This window comes from Pangasianodon hypophthalmus, chromosome 16 (genome assembly GCF_027358585.1).
Source record: "Pangasianodon hypophthalmus isolate fPanHyp1 chromosome 16, fPanHyp1.pri, whole genome shotgun sequence".
Lineage (NCBI taxonomy): Eukaryota > Metazoa > Chordata > Actinopteri > Siluriformes > Pangasiidae > Pangasianodon > Pangasianodon hypophthalmus.
The window spans coordinates 8,219,410-8,239,993 of record NC_069725.1 but is presented as its reverse complement, the minus strand read 5'-3'; the positions used below and the strand labels follow the sequence as shown (position 1 = coordinate 8,239,993).

Genomic DNA, 20,584 nt, shown 5'->3' with positions numbered 1-20,584 from the left:
CTCTCCTCCTCTGTTAGATTTCTATCAACTTCATTTCCTCCATGTAACCTGTTCATATGATAGCCCAACTGTAAGCAATCAAGAATTATACAGTGGCACACATGGAGGCTGGGCACTGTGTTCATAAGCGCATTAACGCTTTAATAACTGATTATGACCACTTGACCCATTTCTACAGGCTGGGAAAATGAACACATTCCCACTAGGAAATAAACAAACAAACAAGCAAAAGAACTTATGAACTCCTGTGGAAATTGCATACATTTCACGTGATCATAAGTTTTTCATATGTGATTACAGTATGTGAGTCATACGAGAAAAGGTGCAAGTTAAGGTGCATTTCATCGTGTTGTGCTCTGAAATATAATATACAATATAAACATATGTGACATCACACATGAGAAATAAAGCCAGCCAGATGCTCTACATGTGAAGAACAAATGTATCCTTAGAAAATCATGTGAAAACAAATGAATTTGAAAAAAAAAAAATATATATATATATATATATATATTTTTAAAAAAAAAACACATAAAAAACATATGATTGTTCACATGTAAAATTCATGTGATTTTTCTTTATTGGAAGGTAAATATTAACGTTTAGAATGCCTGCATGGACAAATACATTTGTGTGACAACAGCTGATATGCAAGTGCTGAAAGTGGATGGTATATAACAATATAAACAGGTCTAAAACTATTATTTTAAATGTAAAATAAAGACTCTTTTGTTTATGATGTATATTTAAAGAGAAATGTATAATGATACTAATATTATATTTTGTGAGGTTACAGACAGGCTAACCTCAAGCTTTCTGTGAAACACAACTCATGGAGGAAATTTTATACTTAGAAGTCTTTAGTATCGCATCTGATGCACATTATTCCAGTGGGCTTACTCTACAAATAAAACTTACCCATGTTAAGCCTGCAAAATGTGCTTATCAAATATTTTAAAAGTTATTTATCCTTTATTTAACCAGGTAAAATCTTGTTGAGGTTTAAAATCTTTTTTTTCAAGAGAGACCTGGCCAAGTGGGCAGCATAAAAAGTTTCAACAAGCAAACAGATGAAGCAATGATACAATACAGTTAGCATAATATCATTAAAAGAGTAGAGAAAAAAACATTAAATAGAGCAGCAGATGGAGCCAGCTTCCATATCCTTTCAAACTGATTTTAATTCTCCCAGTTAAACCAGTTCAGCTAGATTAAGGTCCCCATGTACAGTGTTCCATGCTGAAAGGACAGCATAATTACCCCTTGTTTACCCCTTGTTAAACCCTTGTTTTGCCCAGTTCTGTCCTGACACTGGGAACAGAAAACTGAAACCTGTTTTAGAGCGTATTGACTTTGTGTATTTGAAATATAAGAATAAAGATAGGAGGGAACAAGTCTTAGTAGAGATTTGTAAATAAAAGTGAGCCAATGAATCTGTCTATGCACATGTACTGATGGCCATTAAACTCTACAGTTCAGTTCATAGTGGTGTGTAGAGTATTTGAAGTCAGTAATAAAACATAAGCACAGTGATATACACTGTCCAGCATACATAGACACTGGCCAGAGGAAGTCATGTACCATAGATCACCATAGTCTACGACAGGCAAAAAGGTAGACTATACTAACGACCTTCTAAAACAGGATTTATTCCTATAAAGGAAACCTAATTTCATCTTCAGTTTAAGCACAAGTTTTTCACAGTGAGTTTTAAAAGACCACTTGTGATCAATGTGAATATCCAGATACTTATAGGATGTTACCATTTCAATCTGTCCTCTAGATAGTGACATGCTATAAGTATCTGTTTATTCATATTGATCAAAAATTTGATGTGCACAGTGTGACCATGGAAGGAAAAAAAGCCATGCAGGACTGTTTTGACACCATAGATTGGAGTCCGTTTAATTCTGAAACTGGCCATTTTTCAAGGAATACGTGGACACTGTGACTTCATTTGTCAGATTTCATAAAAAGAATTGCATTCCTACTAAGACCCTAGTCAGATTCAACAATGCCTAGCCCTGGTTCAAGCATGCCGGAGTGGAGATGAAGAAAGGCCAAATACCACCTAGAGAAGGCAATTAAAGCAGCCAAACAAATGTATGCTGAAAAATCACTTTTCAGACAACGACCCATCCTCAGTATGGAAAGGAAAGGATCTCACTCCATGGAAGACCATCAACTCGTCAACGACATAAAACAAGAATTATCTTGTTTTTTATTTTATTTTATTGTAATGATCGGACATTGGTCTCATACAGACATTAGTCTCATACAGAATGGAAATGAGGCAGCAAACAGGCAAGCAGTGGACCAGCTTGTGTCCTGGTGCAGTCTCAACAATGTTGAGTTAACACTCTGAAGACTGTAGAGATTACACTCACTGAACACTTTATTATGAACACCTGTACACCTACTCATTTATGCAATTGTTTAATCAGCCAATCAGTGCCAGTAGTGCAATGCATACAATCATGCAGATACAGGCCAGCAGCTTCAGGTAATGGTCACATCAAAAAAATGTCATCTCAGCGATTTTGACCATGGTATCATTTTTGGTGCCAGACGGGCTATTTCGAGTATTTCTGTAAATGCTGATCTCCTGGGATTTTCGTGCACAGTCTCTAGAGTCTACTCGGAATGGTACAATAAAGAAAAAATATCCAGTGAGCGGAAGTCCTACAGACAGAAACACCTTGTTGATGAGAGAGTTCAACAGTGGATGGCCAGACTGGTCCAAGCTGACAGAAAGGCTACAGTAACTCAGATAACCACTCTGTACAACTGGGGTGAGCAGAAAAGGATCTCAGAATGCACAATACGTCAAACCTTGAGGCAGATGAGTTACAACAGCAGAAGACCTCATCACGTTATACTTCTGTCAGCCAAGAACACAAAGCTGAGGCTGCAGTTGGACAGTTGAAGACTGGAAAAATGCAGCCTGGTCTAATAAATCTTGATTTCTGCTGAGGCACACAGATGGTAGGGTCAGAATTTGATGCCAACAGCATGAATCCATGGATCCGACATGCCTCGTGTTAACAGTTCAGGCTGGTGGAGCTGGTGTGATGTTGTGGGGAATGTGTTCTTGGCACACTTTGGGCCTGTTAATACTAATCAATCATCAGTTGAATCTGACAGCCTATTTGAGTATTGTTGCTGACCTTGTGCATTCCTTCATCCCTCCATCCTTCAATGTGGTAGAATGGGAGTTTCGCAGCATGGGAGTGCACCTGAAAAATCTGCAGGAACTGCTTGATGCAATCATGTCAACATGGACCAGAATCTCAAAGGAATGTTTCCAACATCTTGTGGAATCCATGCCACAAAGAATTGAGGCCGGTTTGAGAACAAAGGGAGGCCCTAACCAGTATTACTCTAGTGTTCCTAATAAAGTGTTGGGTGAATGTATCTTAGACTTTAAAAGAGCACCCGCCTTACCACGCCACCATAATTTTACATATGCAGTTACATTTGCGCATACCGAACTATCTCTTCTTTCAAACCCTAGCCCTCTCTATATTTATATATAATTTAGTTTGTGTTAAATGGAGCAATTGCCAATTTTTTTGTAAGTGAAATCTTACTTGGCCAAAAACATAACACCTTTTCATAATTTATCCACTTGTGTTAAATATAAAATAAATTGGATGTGCTGTTTTGATAGAGGGTGTCTAGAATCTATTATCTTACATCCTCACTACTGATGCGTCATGCAGTGGTCAAATTCTTACACTGGTTAATATCATGCCATTATTATCTATCTAAATTTATGTTTACATTTTCTTAAAATTTTCTGTCTAATATTTTATTTACTGAAGCTGGAGATGAAATGATCTTAAATATCATTTATTTTTAAAAAAATTATAGAATATAGCCTTACATTGTGCCTAAATCAATTTATTTTTAAGATGTCTATGAAACTGGGAAGTGCTAACTAATGAGTTGCCTTTCAGCCTTTCACTCTCCTCTGAACGAAGAAGGGACTGATGGCTAATTAACATTCACAGTGCATGGCGTTTTTTTTGTATTCCTTAATCCAACTCCAGCTTATGTGTTATACTTAGGTATTATTTTATACCTTCTACATAAGTTTTAGTATTTTTTATGTGTAATAAGGGAACCATATTTTATATTTTCAGAAAAGAAAACCATATTTTCAGAAAAGGAAATGATCTTAAGCAGCAATTATTTTCTCAAAATGGTCTTTTCTTAATGCAACAGTCTTCATTAATCCAACTAAAACTTACAGTATATCTTATCCAAGTTCTTGTTTAATGGATGATAATAAGTGAGGTATATATATATATATATACATATATATATATATATATGTATATATATATATACGTATCTACGTCTTATGCAGTGGTCAAATTCTTGTGTTTATTAGTATCATGTCATTAATATTTATCAAATCCAATTTTAACGAGTGGTGACAAAATGTCCTATATTTAAACTATTGGTTATTACTTCAGGAGATGAAATGATCTTAAATAGTGTTTTTTTTTTTTTTTAAATGGTGGAATAAAGTCTTACATTGTGCCCATCTCAGTTAATTTTTAAGATATCTACCCTTCTCTAAAGCTGTGAAATGATAACCAATGAGTTTGTTGCTCTCAGTCATTCACTCACCTTGGCTAATGGCCTTTAATAGGCTGTTCACAATCATAGGCCATTGATGCCTACTAGCGCCACTAAAAGTCTGGCACCTGATTGACTGTTTTCATAGAGCCGTTAGGATGCCCAAGCTGTAGGCAACTGTTTCTTGGTTTTACTAGGCCAGTTATTTTTTCTCATGACTCCATTGAGGAGTACACCATGGACTTATAATCCCAACTGAAGAAATGGCTTCTGAGGCATAAGTACATTTTGCTGTTTGTTGCTCCAGGTTGCTGTAGAGTTGGGTGAATTCTGTCAGTGTTTTTTGAAGCTTTCTACTATGCTTGTATTGTGTTACAAACATTTACATCAATGAATCAATATCATGCCCTTTCATTCATTCTTGTCTTTCCAGTCAGGCTCACATCAGGACCTACCTGCTCTGCCCTTTTGTAAGAAAGTACAGTTCAGTCTTCCTGTTCACATCAGGAGGGCTTATATGAAAAAGTCATCTGACAAGGAGATCAAGGCAACTGTCATGGCCAAGAAGGAAGTGTGGAAGTTACTTCAGCACAGCCGTATCTGGAAGTACAGCATAATCAGGAGGATTCTAGACAACAAGGACCCAGCTGGATGGTGTGTTGTCATTTTTCCTTCTATCACATTCTATAATATTATTATATTAAAATAATTGTTACAGTTTAGGTGTATTAAGGAACTGCAGGACAGAGGAAATGTGATGGTGAAAGTGGCCCCAATGGACCCTGCATCAGCTGGGGAGGGGACAGCATCCAAACATTCCAGTTTACTGTAACACTCTACACCCATGAACCCTCCAGATCTGCACATTTACCTAAGAAAAAAGCTATTAACAAAGGAAGGCTTTACCATAACTGTAGGGCTTTGTAAGAGAAAGCTCTGCCCACTGCTGTAGCCTTCATTGTTCAATGTACCAACAAAGAATCTGCACCTTTTGATTGAAGAAGATGTGGTGGATCATAAAAGACCAAAAGTCTGCTCAGGTACTGCAGCGTGAAACCATTCAATGCTTTTTAAGTCGTTAGTAGTATTTCATCAAAGCTAAATTTTACTGGGAACCAGTGCAGTGTGGATAAGATGTGATTATATTTTCTGGTTCCAGTAAAGCTTCTGGCTGCTGCATTCTGGACAGCAAGGCGTTACAATAAGCCAACCTAGAGGTAACAAAAGCATGAACTACTTTTTCTGCAACATGTAGAACATGAAGAACATGACACTATATTTCTTAGCTTAGCAATATTTCTGAGATGAAAGAAGGCTATCCTAGTAATATTATCTACATGAGTTTCAAATGAGAGACTGGAGTCGATAATCAACTCAATGTCTTTTACTGCTGCACATGATGCAATTGAAAGGCCATACAGAGTTACTATGGAATTAGAAAGCTTGCTTCTAGTAGCCTGTGATCCTATTAGAAGTACTTCTGTCTTGTCAGAAGTAAGTATGAGGAAGTTGCTCAGCATCCTGTGTTTAGTGTCCTTTACACATTCCTCAACTTTACTATGTTTCATATTTATGTGCTTTTGTGAATAAAATGCTAAAAACATGTAATATGGTGATGCTTTCTGCATGAAGACATATAGTTAGCATTTTTGGAAGGAGTCTCCAGTGTCAGCACTTTGTAACAGTCAGAAACAAGGCTGCAACTTTAGGACAGATGGCTTTATAGTTTCTCAGGAACATGACAAGCTGCTTTTTTGTCTTATTAACTTCAAGGGAAAGAAAAAAGAGAGCCTAGCTAGGGAACAATTTATATCTGCTATAAAGCAAGTGATAACAGAAACTAATTTGTCTCACACAACATTAAACATAGCTGTTAAAGGATAAAATTAGAAGTACATTTATTGTTGTTTAAGTTATTTAATGAATAAAATGTGATCGTTGGCAAATTGCTGTGGTGTGAAAAATAAGGAATATAAGGAATAAGGAATAAAACACTTCAAGATGTGCTGTTATTGGAAAAAAGTCAAGTTTGGGGTGGGAACAGAAACTCACTGAATATATAACAGGAATGGAATAGAAATATCCGGACTCTCTGCTTATTATTCTAGGACACATGTCTAGAATGTGGGCCAAATACGCTGCCCTACTACCTACTGCTCAACAGTTGAAAGCCAGCTTTACAAAATTTCCAAAATTTTCCTGGAGTAAGCCAGGGAACATAATCATATTCTCAGTTTCTAAATCAGTATTAACAAGCTTACAATCACGCTTATCACACAACAGGCAAGACATTCTGAATGAAGCTTTGTACATACTGTATACACACAATTAGAGCAGTTAGGAATTCAAATCAAGTTTATGTGGGTTCCAGCACATCAGGGAATTGAGGAAAATGAGAGTGCAGTTGAACTAGCAAAACAAGTAGTTTTACAGGATTTTGAAATAAGTAGAAATAAGAAATAAGTCAATAAGTAAAACAGAAAAAAAATGTATGGAAAGAAAAGATTAAGAAGTGGCCGTGCCATGGGGTGAGAGAAAGGGAAAGAATCTTTTCAACATCCAAAAGAAGGGTGGATAAGGAAATAAATTTCACAAGACTTCAAATTGGTTACAGTGGCTTAAACTCAATACTAAAAATTAAATAAAAGCACAATACAGGCAGGTGTGATGAATGTCAAGGGCTGGAAACAGTGAAACGTATTGTTAGAATGCACCCTGTATAAGACTAAAAGGGAGAAATTGAAATGTAGAATCACAAAGAATTAGCACAGCAATATTTACCTTTGTAAGGGATACTGGATTGGTGAATGGGATGAAGGTAAGGAAAATAGAATAAACACAAACTATATTGCCAAAAGTAACTGCCAACTAATTGCCAAGCGCCAATTAGTTTATCTTAGCTTATGGCCTTGACATGTTTAAAGCCACGGATCACGTGCGCTTTACTGTCTTCACTCCCATTGGTAGTCTCTGCACCAAGTCACTCCAAATTTGCATAAAGTCACTGGACATTTCTATAATGTCGCTGGACACACCCACATCTAGTCTCCAACGGTCGCTGTCGCTCATGTCACCGGAAGTCACCAGCTCTCACTGAAAATGAATGGTTTCTGGTCGCTTCGCCACTGCAAATCATTGTTTGTGTTAACGTACCTTGGTGGGCATTTTTAATGACATGCAGCATAAAAGTGGTTCATTTGACAGCCACTACAGTGTACATTGAATTGGGTGTATTACAGCAGCAGAAACACTAACACTGCATTTGACTTACCTCAGAAGTGGGAAGTCAGAGTGGAATTGGAATTGGACCTCACATTGTGTATTCGACCGTGGGAATGTGGGAAAAACATGGATGCCTCCATGATTGTTTTTTTGTTATCAGTAATCTAACCAGCTAACTACGGTGGAATTTTCCTCCTCAATACAGTAAACTGCAGAGTCACTGTTACATATTTAACAAGTTATATTGAGAGTTGTGTGAATTTTGTTAGTACTTTTCTGAAGCTTTGTAATGCATTATATTACAAATATTTACATCAGTATCATGCATCCTTTCATTCTTGTCTTTCCAGTCAGGCTCACAACAGAACCTACCTGCTCTTCTGTTTTTTGAAGAAGGTGCAGTTCACTCTTCCTGTTCACTTCAGGAGTGCTTGTATGAAAAAGTCAACCAATGAAGAGATCAACTGTAGACATGGCCAAGAAGGAGGCTGGGAGGTTACTTCATCACAGTCGTGTCCGGGAGTACAGCATCATCAGGAGGATCCTAGACAGCAATAACCCAGCTGGATGGTGTGTTGTCATTTTCTTTTCATCTGTAATATTATAATATTGTTAAAATGTAAAATATGATGTTTTTTTAAAGATTCATTAAGGAACTGCAGGACAGAGGGAATGTGGTGATGAACATGGCCCCAAAGGACCCTGCATCAACTGGCCAGCTGCCTTCTACCAACCAGACATCAGTCACAGAGAAGCAGAGCCTACAGTGCAGTCTGATTATACAGCCTCGGGTCACATGCATCAAGAGTGGGAGCTCAGTTTTCAGTCGACAGCAACAACTTCTATACTACATATGCTGCAGTCATTGTAATGACCTCTGTTAGGCAGAAGATCCAACAGAGAGGGCTTTACAGGAAGCATGACGCTCTCATCCAGGGGATGCTCTCTCTGAGAGCCTGTTTCGCAGAAGAAAAGGAGGTGAAATATGCCTCCACAGTACGGATGTGTAATACAGTGGTCACAATCTTGCACTAATCAGTTTGTCGTTAATGAGTATCACATCCTTTTTTGCAGATACAACCCCTCCAGCATCACTAGCCAGCAGCCCAGACAGACTTTTGAGTCAGGCACAAAAGCCTTAACAGATGGTGAGAAGTCGTTGGTCTTAGACTACCTGGCGCACAGCAGAGGAGCAGCCCTGCTTTAGTACAGTGGAAAATGTGGTGCATGCCAGCAACTTGCTGCAAGAGTTTGCTGATTATTCTGAATGAGTATACACTAACATAGGATTTTGTTTCCCCTTGTCACATTTTTAATTTCCTCTTTCACTGCAGATTCCACAATGTGTCTATCCTCATGCACTTGTCTAGTGATCTTTTTTTTTTTATTTTCACTAGTGGAGAAAGCTTGTGGGCTAGCCACCCATCTGAATATTCTTGGGCCAAGAGTAACAAAAAAACAGCCTATGACATGCTTGTCAAGTCATTTCCAGTGACCCTAGATGGTGAATGCCCAAACACTGAGATTGCTACAACCAGTGGTGGGCTGAACAGCAACAGCTTCATGTCCAGCATGTCCTAGGTGAATGAATTACACAGAACTTATTTAAAAATCAAGCGTATCTCATATAGCATACCATTATAAATATTTACAATTTGACAGGTTGGTTAATAAAATTGTATTTTATGATTTTACAAAGCACTTTGCTCAGTGTCTGCCCTCTGAGTAAAAGGTACACAGGTGGATCAGCAAGCAGGGGTGGACTAAAAATGTTCCAGATGCAGCAGACATTCTCAGGCAATGGAAGCCACCCAGAATAGTTGAAACTAAAGGCATCAACAAGCTCTGCAAGACCCAGAAATAGAAAGGACTAATGATTACAGATGCTCCTGGTAAAGGAAGAGCGGTCTTCACAACACAGAAGTTTTGGTGGGGTGAGGTACTGTGTGACTACCACAGTCATCTTGTCACACACCAGGAAGGCCTCCTTATTTATTCACAAACTGAAGAAGTACAGCCGGGCTATTTTTTTTTTTTTACAAGGACATGAACAACAGGGCAAGGCGCATTGATGCACATGAAGATCAGTGTACCTGCCACCCACAGCAGCCAACTTTTGGTAGGTACATAAACAATTCAAGGAAGAAAACAAACATTAAGCCTAGACTCTATCGTGTGAACAATGAACAATTCCTGTTGTTTACTGCCACCAGGGACATTGGGGTTAACGAGGAGCTTCGGTTTGACTGTGGTGTTAACGGGAAGTCTTTTGTTGGAGAGGAATTAGAGCTTGATTGGGTGTGACTGTGGACATTTAATTAAAGAAGTTTTATTTTGATCCAGAAAATGGTTTGTCCTCTCTCTGCAACACCTTTTATTTTCAGTCAGGCACTTGGAATGGGTAAGTTTTATATTAATGTGCTCCTTCTAATATGGTTTTGTGCTCATGGTTTTGAAACAAGATAATTAAAAACATGGTGATATGATGAAGCTTCCTGTGTGATGACATTTATTTATCATCTTTGGAATGAGTCTCCACTGTCAGCACCACTGTAACCATAACTCCTCTGTAAGTTTTCCAACATGGCAAAGTCTTTAGGATGATACAGTGTTTCATTCACAGGGACTCATTTAGTGTCTCGGGTGTCAGCACATTGAACAGTCAGTAAGATTTTGCATTTTCTGGTTTCTTGGTAACATGACAAGCTGTACGGCTTTTTTGTCTTATTAACTTAGAGAGAGAAAAGTGGGAGGGCTGGTGAGGGAGTGGCTGTTTATAGCTGCTATAATGTACTGTAAGTGATAACAGGCACTATTTTGTCTCACATTACAAAAATTAAACGTAACTGTGACAGATAAAAGTAAAATGTCATTCTTTAATTAATGAAAAATGTAATTGTTGGTAGATTGCTGTCGTATAAGAGCAAACAATGAAACAAGGAAAGAAACAAAGAATTTAATGAAGCTGATGCGTCCCAATCTATTATTTTTTTTAAAAAAAAGATGTTATAACAGTCAGTGCCATTAAATTGGTCTTTTGCAAATTGCTGTATGTGCCTTTATTTAACTAATGTCAAAGCATTTGTTGAGTTAAGCTTAGGAAGGCAGCATGCTCTTGCTCTTAATAAGAAAGTTTGGCAGCACAGACTTAATGTTGAGATAATAAGTCATAATCAGTGGAGCAGAGCTGACATCTGCTGGTGGCATACAGGAACAAATCACATTACTTTCTTTAAAAAACTGTATGTGCTGTGACAAAATGGATTAGTGGAAGAGGCATGAGGATGGGCAAGGTAATAATTAATGAACTAATGTGCTACAGCAAAAATGTGTATTATAGTTAAATCAATAAATAGATACAAGAAAGGGTGAGGTCATGCATTTATGCCTGCATAGGCCTATGTGTGTTCAGCAGCAGGTTAGTAATCCAGCATTCACAAGAAACAGGAGTGGGATACATAAACACTCACAAATATTAATATTATTCTGTTCATTTTTAAATAATTCCAAGGTGAAGATGACAACTCACTCAACAAGCCAACACTTTATATCTCTGATATCTGCATTTGATGCAGTTAAGCTCACCCAAAGCTCACACTCTTTCTTAACCTTTCTTAACACTGATCTTGAGTATTTGCTGAATTCTTTAAAGCCTTCAGTCAGTGGTTCACCGAGTGGGCTCCGGGCACCCCCAGGGATCCCTGAAATCTGTTTTTTTATTATTTAGTTAGCAATGGAAATCACAGATCACCATTATCAACGATATTACATGTATTATTGAGTTCTTATAGTTGTTAATCAATTTAACTGATGACTTGAATTTAATGGGTTTAATCTAAACCTCAATAACTCAAAAACTAGTCAGACTATAAATGCGTTCTATTGCTCTGTTGTGCCAAAAAATAGCTAAAATATTACTGTATATTTGAATAGTTGGATTATATTTTAAAATAAATCTGTAGTGAGTGGCTCCATGGAATTTACTTTACAGTTAAAGGGGTCCCTACCTGCAAAAATTTGGAGAAGATGGTAGCAGTGGTTATGTTGTCTGAGGTTTGATTAATGATAAATAGCTGTTTTTCATTTTTATATCTCATATGTTGGTTTGTTAGTGTCTAGAGTGGAATTTTGGTGCACAATAACAATGTAAATGGAACAGCATGTTATCAGGTCTTTTTTTGTTGTTCTTAATTATTTATTTATTTATTTTTACATGAGAATAGCCAACACCTTCCATGCTCACTTCGTAAGAAGCCACTAGATGTCTCCCTCTGTCTGTTCATGGAATAAATGATCTAAACTCTACGAGATGGATCAACAAGGTAGGTGTGTATTATCCACTATGTAATATCTGCTCAGTGATGAGCCATGGTGGTGTCTTTCCACTGATTAGTGGAGTAGAGCAGGCTGACAAATTGTGCACAGTAATTGGTGGGTTACAGTCAGTAATTTTTTTATCTCCAAGGTTATCTACATCTGTTTGGTAGGTGTACCTGATAAACTAGCCAATGAGTGTAGAAGGTAGTTGTACCTGATAAACCTGGAACTGAGTGCATGTGCAGGTAATATATCTGTTCACAGAGAGATACAGAACACCATTCTGAGTTATGTTCATACAAGCTCTGCAAATTTCTGTTATTCATTAATAATGTGAATATTTCTGCTGCACTCAAACATCTTTATAAAATTGCAGGAAAATAGTGATAAAAATAATTAAATATTCTTTAGGCCTATTTTCATTGTTGTGCAATGTTGCCTTACAGCAACATGCCCAAAATAAAACAAAAATGTAAAAAACATTTTGAAAGTCATTTGAGGTGATAAAATGCAACATAATAATGTGTGCAGTAAAGGGTTAAATTTAATGTTGCTTCTTCAGACAGTCATTATCTCTGAGTCAGCCTCTATCTAACGAACTCCAGTCCTTCGCCTCCAGAAGCTCCACAACTGTCTTCTCCCACACAACAAAATACACTCTACGCTGCATCGGATTAGAGCCAAACACAGTCCACAGCCCTGGTAAAAAAAAAAATTTAATTAAAAAATGCAAAAAAAAAAAAAGGGGGGGGGGGGGGGGTAATACTGACACAGTCATTAAAGTTTAATTGTCCAATTTTGATTACTTAAACAAAATTGTAATTGTTGTCATGACAGCATAAAGCACAGTTTTGCCAAAATGTTATTTTCTAGTATATACAGACAAGTGTCAAATTAAAGGGAAAAAACCAGTGGCTCTGTTATGCTGTGTGAGAACATTTATTTATTTTGCTGGTATGGTTGTGTGCACTTGTCCCCTAAGAGGGAATCATCAGTACAAGTTTCTTCTGACTGATCACCTTTATCCAACTGATCACCTTTATTCTTTCTGAATGGGAGTGGTCTCTTCCACATCCACAGTGCATGAGGGATCACTGAATAGTTTAACGAGGATAAAAATGATGTGGATCATTTGCTATGGCCTTCACTGTCACCAGATTTCAACCCACTTGAACACTTATGGGAGATTTTGGAGCAACCGGCGCACTGCACCACCATCATCAAATGGGAGTTCTTATCTTTTGGAGAAAAAAAAAAAGTTTTCATTCCCCTAGTACAGTTCCAGAGACTTTTAGACTGTATGCCAAAGCACACTGAAGATTTTCTGGTGGCTCATGGTGGCTCAACATCTTATTTAGTCATATTTATGTAGTTTTTTTTTTTCTTTAATTTGTCACCCATTTGTATATTACATTTTTTAATACATTTTAGCTTGACATTTTATGTAGACCATATGGATTCTGAAATGGATTCTTGGCTTGAACTTGGCACAAGACTGCTTTGCGGATGTGACAACTAGGACTATTTCTTGATTCACAGAGCCAATCTAGCCCCAACATGCATGCTGTCTGAGCTGCTACAAAGTAGGCTAGAAATAGAAGAGAGCACTCTTACTTCAGTCTGTGCCTGTAGTTTCCATCGATCTCTCGAGTTTGGCTGATGGCAGTGAACATTTCTACAGCCCCTGGGTCACCTGCTGTTTTCTTGAGGTTATCGTGGACACTGAGGTTGTTCTAATTTACAGGAAATAGCATCGTAGAAGGTTGGCTTGGGTACAGACATTAAACTGTCATGGTCTGATGAATTACATGCTCACTGCAGGTGCATGTGCTGGGTAGCTGAAACTGATATAAAATCTCTGATTAATTCCTTTATATAAATTAAGAATTTATTTAAATTATTTATTTAAAGTTAAATGTGACCTATTTGAGTACTAAAATAAAAGGCTAGCTATAAATAGTGTTCACTTAACTACAGGTGAAGTTGGAAAATGTTTCAATTTTCAGCTTTACAAAAAAACAGACCACATTTCCATAATTTTCTTTTTGTCTGTAGCACCTTTTACAGCTGCACTGAAATGTATTTTCCCCTGTCTGTTTGAATAGCTCTTTCTTTCCTCAAATCTGTTTAGCCTGCTAAATGCTTTTGCTTAATTGCCTCATTATCACAAAATTTGAACAAATTATGCGGTGTGTCATGCAAATTGGACGCATATATGGGTAAATTGGGGTATTTTTGTATACATATATAAATAAGGGATTAATGGAAGGGGGCTTGCATTTACACAGCTGAAGCGGATTCATCTGCACTCAAGTAACCAGTTGTTTTGTCCTATATGCAGTTTCATTAAAGAGTCACATTTCTGTTCATTCATCAGTTCTTAGGCTCAAACGTGCACTCATTTCTACACAGCTCTGATAAATAAGTCAGGGACAGTATCTCAACAAGGGGGTCTATCTAAAAGCATTGCTGACAAGTACAAAGGTGCTTTTTCTGACTCCAGCCTGAAAACTACAAAAGTGTTTTTTCAAAATGGCAGGATGCAAATCTCACTTAAAAATAACCAAGATGTTGGCTTTGTCAACATATGCACCCCTATGGCTAGCATAGGTGAAGACAAACTTTTCTCATCTTTTTTCCCCCTGACTGGAGCTCTTTTTTCTAGAACTATTTTTTCCATCGTTTCCCTCTCGCTCACCTTGACTGTTCCAGAAATAACAATGAAAAATGTCACACTGATACGTCCTACTATGAGCAGGAAACTCTCTCTCTCTCTCTCTCTCTCTCTCTCTCTCTATATATATATATATATATATATATATATTAATATATTTTAATGCACATCAAAAATACAGCACATACATCCTATGTCATATGCAGACATTTAATAATTACAAACAAACATGTACATTCATATAGTATTTTTCTAGACAAATTTGAGATGTATTTGTAGTTAAGTAGGGAGGGATATTATTACAGTGTGATACATGTCAGTTATTTACATTAGGATTTTAACTTTTTACATGTTCAGAATAAAAGTCAACATTACAACAAAAATCCATGCTGGTTAAAAAACTGTAAAGGGGTTGGTATTATAATGCGCTACCTGTTTATTAGGTACACCTCCAATGTACCTACATTTATTGGCCATTTAATCAGTTACATCTACCATATATGTATGTTGTAAATGTGAAAATACCAACTTTGTTAGCACCCCTCTACCCTGATATTATTTAACTATAGATGCTTTGTCCATGCCTAAATTGCGTTAATCATCCTCTAGCCCTTCATCTGTGTGATATTTTTGCTTTATGGACTAGGTAGAGGTGGGGTTGACAAATTGTGCATAGCAACAGATCAATAAGTAATTGTATACCTACTTGTGCTCTTATATATAAAACAAAGAAAAGTCAGTGGGTCTAGATGCAAGGTACGTTCACTTAAATTCACATAAATTAGTGTTTCAGTGATTGTGGTATAAAAAGATATAGAATAAGCCCTTTTGTCCCAAGCCATGAGGCAGTTTACTGTTATTTAGTCCCATAGCTAAACAACACAGCAAAACACAGATAGTGAAATTGCAACAAAATTTGCTGACAAGCTAATTTTACAGCACAAGCTCTATAGAATGGTTCAAGGCTGTGAGCATTCACATAGAGCACCTTTATTATCAAGTCCATGTTACAGTTCTACTCCTCACACCTGGGAATAGCACCAGTTTCATTAACCACTCCATTTCCTTGTATGAACTCTTGTTTCTCTTGTTCCTCCTTCCTCACTGATTTCCTCTGCTGTGGTTCCAGTTCCACATCTGTGTTGGTTTGCACACAGAACTCACGGAAGCAGCGTTTAAAATTTTCATCCAGGAAGGCATAGAGCACAGGGTTGAGACTGCTATTAGCGTAACCCAGTGCAATGCAGAAGTGCATTGCCGCTACAGCGGTTTGGCTGCCTCCCAGGTCCACCTTCCCCAAGGCCTGAACCAGAGCAAGGACCTGAACAGGCATCCAACAGAGCACAAATGCAGCCACCACAGCCAGCACCATCTGTGAGATCCTTCGCAAGTTCCTGTCCTTGCTGCGGGAGCCGGAGAGGAGCCGTACACTACGCAGACGTCGCACCATCAAGCCATAACAGATGCTAATGATAGCCACTGGAATTAAAAAAGAGAAAAGGAACACACAGATGCCGAAAACAGGCTCAGAGTAGCTTCGAGGTTCAGGAAGCACCACCATGCACTCAATACCTGAAAAAAAAGAAAAAAAAAAGGAAAATAGCACTAAAAATTAGCCTTGAATAAATCTTGATTTTAGAAATGCAACATAGCACATTGCAGTACAGCGACCATTACTTTAAACACTGGAGCTTTTAGGAAACCTGAACTTGTCCAAAGTAATGAGTAAACATGAAATATGGCAAAGAATGTATAGTTATCCTTTCTCTTACAATAATTTCTCAATTACCTCAATTACCCCAAAAAAGAGACATAAATAAAAATTTCACAAAAACTTCAAACTTATGGTTCTAAAGATGCCCAGTACCAAGAGTAATATGAGATGGATGAACACAATGATTGAATGCTTGATGGACTTCACCATGGGAAGATGAGGCTGAATGAAGGAGACAGTTAATGTTTGGTGAGGACTACCATTGGACTCCACTTCCACTTTTCCCATGATCATAACAGGCACTCCTATGGCAGAAGCCAGTACCCACACTGCCACATTGACCAGCTTGGCTCTTTGGGGTGTACGCACTGCCAGCGAACGCACGGGGTGGCACACGGCGATGTAACGGTTCACACTCATAACAGTCAGAGTGAAGATGCTGGTAAACATGTTGTAATAGTCAATGGCCACCACCATCTTGCACAAAGCCAAGCCAAAGGGCCAGAAGCCTAGTAGAACATCCGTGCCTTGGAAAGGTAGAGTGGCCAGAACAAGGGCATCAGCTAGGGCCAGGTTAAAGATATAGATGTTGGTGGCCGTCTTCATCTTCGTATACCTGGAAATATAGTTAAAAGACACCAGAACTTTCAAATCAATTATCATCTACCTATGACTATGACCAAGTTCTACATAAGCATATAAAAAAGTCATGTCATTATAAAAATAATTTTTAAAAAATCTACTAAGTATTGAAAAAAGTTTTTAAATGTCAAATTTTCAATAAATGATTTGTATATACATATACACTCACCAGACACTTTAATAGGAACATTTGTACACCTGCTCTTTCATGCAATTATCAAGTCAGCCAATTATGTAGCAGCAGCGCAATGCATAAAATTCACATCAAGAGCTTCAATTAATGTTCATAGCACACATCAGAATGGGGACAAAATGTGAATTCAGTGACTTTGACCATGGCATGGTTGTTGGTGCCAGACTGGTTGTTTTGAGTATTTCAGAAACTGATGATCTTCTGGGATTTTCACACAACAGTCTCTAGAGTTAACATAAAGTTTTCATAGAATGGTGTAAAAAAACATTTGAGCTGACAGGAAGTCTACAGTAGCTCTAATAACTACTTTACTCAGAATCTCAACACATCAAACATTGTAGCAGATGGGCTACAACAGCAGAAGACCACATTAGGTTCCACTCCTGTCAGGTGATGTTTTTCCAATGTTTAGCTGTCCAGTTTCGGTGAACCTGTGTCCTCTCTAGCCTTAGATTCTTGTTTTCGGATGACTTTTGGATAGGACCTGATGTGGACTTTGGTTGGTATCTATGCACTATGCTTCTGTTACGTGATTGGCTAATTGGATAATAGCATGAATGAGCAGGTGTACAACTGTTTCTAATAAAGTGGCCAGTGGAAAAGGCATTCCATTGTCACAGTGTGTAACAGAAATGTTTAATTCAATTCATTTCAAAATAAAAATTGCAATGCATATTTAGAACTTTGACTTATATGCCAGTAGCAGATGTTAAATGTTATTAAATATTGTTAAAATACAGTGGCTTGACGCAGAGCCACTTTTCAGCCTAATTTAAAGGAATGTTCAACAGGCAGCACTGGCAATAAAAACGCTTAGTAACAAGCATAGCAACACAAGTATTAAAATAGGTCCTCTGTGGTGACTTTGTCTCTGTCAAGGCTTTCACCAGCAGCCACCGGTATATGTGTGTGAATGTACACAATGTCACACAGTGCAGCCTATTTCTTTTTACACTAGACTACACTAATGCTAGCATTATTTCTATTTTCTGAATTGTAATTAAGAAGCAATAATGTGGGGGCATTAGTCAGGCATGGGATTCTTTTTTAATTATATGTTTAATGAGAATAAGGTGAGAGAAGTGCGAGACAGTTCTAAAGGTTGTGCAAGCCACACTATGCCAAGTAAAAGACGAATGAAAGAGGTAAATGAGACGAGGTAAAATTGTGTGAAAAACAGTTCTTACTGCTCTTTCAGATGGTCCATGTTTTGTGGGGTTTTTTTTGTTCAGCTCAATAATTTAGTATTCCATCAGCCCAGAAAGTTTGAATATCAAATAAATCAAATAAGTTGCTTAGTCTATATGTGAAAATGAGAGCACCCTAAGTAGACATGCCTTTAAGACCATATATAGGAATGTGGCTGTGTCTTTATGTCCTTATATGAAAGCATTCAAGTGGTAATAAGAAGGTATTTTTCGAGATCTGGTTAACCAACTAACAACAATATTCACAAACTGAATGTTCATAATTCTTACAATAGCTCTTCTGAGCTTTGGTTATATTCATAATGTTCTTAATCTTTACTACTAGATAAGTTAGCGTAGTGGCTAACATGAGCTAACCTGACATCATTTCTGAGAGGATTTCTACGTCATATACTCTCAGAAACAAGGGTACTAAACTGTCCCTTTCCTTGTCACTTGGGTGGTACCCTCAAGGGTACATCTTCTATATCATTTTAACTTTTACCTAAAAATGTGCATGTAGTATACCTTTAAAGCTTTACTCTTAAACTAATTCCATTTATGTACCTTAAATCATTGTTAAAAGTATATCCACATTTCTAGGTGAAAGATACATATTAAATATAAACGATACATATTAAAGATAAGGGGACCACAAAGAAAGGTAGAGTTTAGTACTAGCTCTGTGAGTGTATTAATAAATTAATATACACTAATATTTACTCCTAATGCTAGCTAGATTGCTATCAGCTAACATGATGGAATCTTTCAGAATTGTTCTGTACAATCATAAAATTGTGCTTAAACAGAAATTTTTAAATGTACCAGTCAAAGACACACCCAATGATCTGTGCTCTGCAGAGGGACCCTTGCCAATAAATCACCATGCACTTACTCTGCAACCTAATCAACATGCAAGATAGCATCCTGGGAGAACCAGTGTTTAACCTTTGGAGTAGCGGCGCTGGACATAGAGGACATCAAGGATAGGGTTTCAAGTGTTTATCTTTTTTTTCTCTTCTTTTAGTAGCGTTCTATCCCTCCCTCTATGACTCACTGATACAATGCCAAAATGTATCACATTTTTCTATCTGCTAGTGTATCACCCCCATCTCCTGCTGCAAGTGATGGAGGGCAGGACAATTTAAAAGTATTGATTTCCAAGTAGACCTTGTGGTCGAAAAGCCTTTGCATGCAGAATCAGCTGTCTTTCCATCACCATGGTCAAATCTATAATCTTTAGGACAACTCTACACTGGTATGATTCATTATTACCCAGATGCTCTTGCCCAACTGTGCAGCTAATAAGCATATGATCTTTATTTTCTTTCTTTTTTAATACATTTAGAATTTTTAAAATAATGTTAAGTCACACACATATCTCGAGTACACACACGCTCGCGCGCGCACTTTCACACCTCTATCCACACACCTAATTACTCTTTCATCCAGAATTCACACTCATATACACACTCATCCACCCACCTAGTCGGGGACACAGTTGGCTGAACTTCAGAACATCAGGACATGCTTACCTGATGATGACATACATGACCAGGCAGTTCCCCACAAGTCCCACCACACACACGATGCAGTAAAGCGCAACCACAGTGATCTTAACTCCTGCCGGCAGAAGGCCATCCTCTTCGTCCAAAGCGCTCATATTTCCGCTCAGAAGCGAGTCATTGAGCAGATGAAGAGCTATCTCATCTCCAACACTGTTCAAGCCGTCGGAAAACGCCATGATGAAGAGCTCCAACTCTTAAACAAACAATTAACAAGTCAGTAAGCACCAACAAACCAAGACGCGCACTAAACAAAAGCCAAGTTGCGTCTTACGCACGCCATGCGCACCGTTCATGGAACTAAGTCTCCTATAGCCAGTGTAGTGCATGCTGTGTCCAACAGGGAGGCAGCTCACACCTTAAACACCCTTTAATCACCGCTTCAGAAAACAATGATCTCTCTGTAAACTTGCCTATACCAATTAGTGTGGCACTTACCTTAAGCGGGCGCAGAGCTGAGGAGAGAGAGAGAGAGAGAGAGAG

The 20,584-nt window shown here is 37.8% G+C and overlaps 1 protein-coding gene across 1 annotated transcript; it reads right to left on the bottom strand.

The window, feature by feature from the left end:
• Positions 1-14,996: 14,996 nt before the first annotated feature.
• On the bottom strand, positions 14,997-20,584 carry LOC113530601 (delta-type opioid receptor). The gene is made up of 3 exons (XM_053240531.1): positions 20,072-20,584; positions 16,775-17,130; positions 14,997-16,372 (listed from the first exon to the last, which is right to left on the bottom strand). Exons 1-3 carry the CDS (start codon positions 20,278-20,280, stop codon positions 15,816-15,818), a joined length of 1,122 nt encoding a protein of 373 aa, XP_053096506.1. The 5' UTR covers positions 20,281-20,584; the 3' UTR covers positions 14,997-15,815.

What these genes read in the sequence shown, in the direction of transcription:
- LOC113530601 (XM_053240531.1), bottom strand. Translation starts at nt 20,280, where the DNA reads ATGGCGTTTTCCGACGGCTTGAACAGTGTTGGAGATGAGATAGCTCTT. An exon ending in GTCATGTATGTCATCATCAG is followed by an intron (nt 17,131 to 20,071) that starts GTAAGCATGTCC and finishes CTATATTTCCAG; the next exon opens with GTATACGAAGATGAAGACGG. An exon ending in AGTGGAAGTGGAGTCCAATG is followed by an intron (nt 16,373 to 16,774) that starts GTAGTCCTCACC and finishes CTTTTTTTTCAG; the next exon opens with GTATTGAGTGCATGGTGGTG.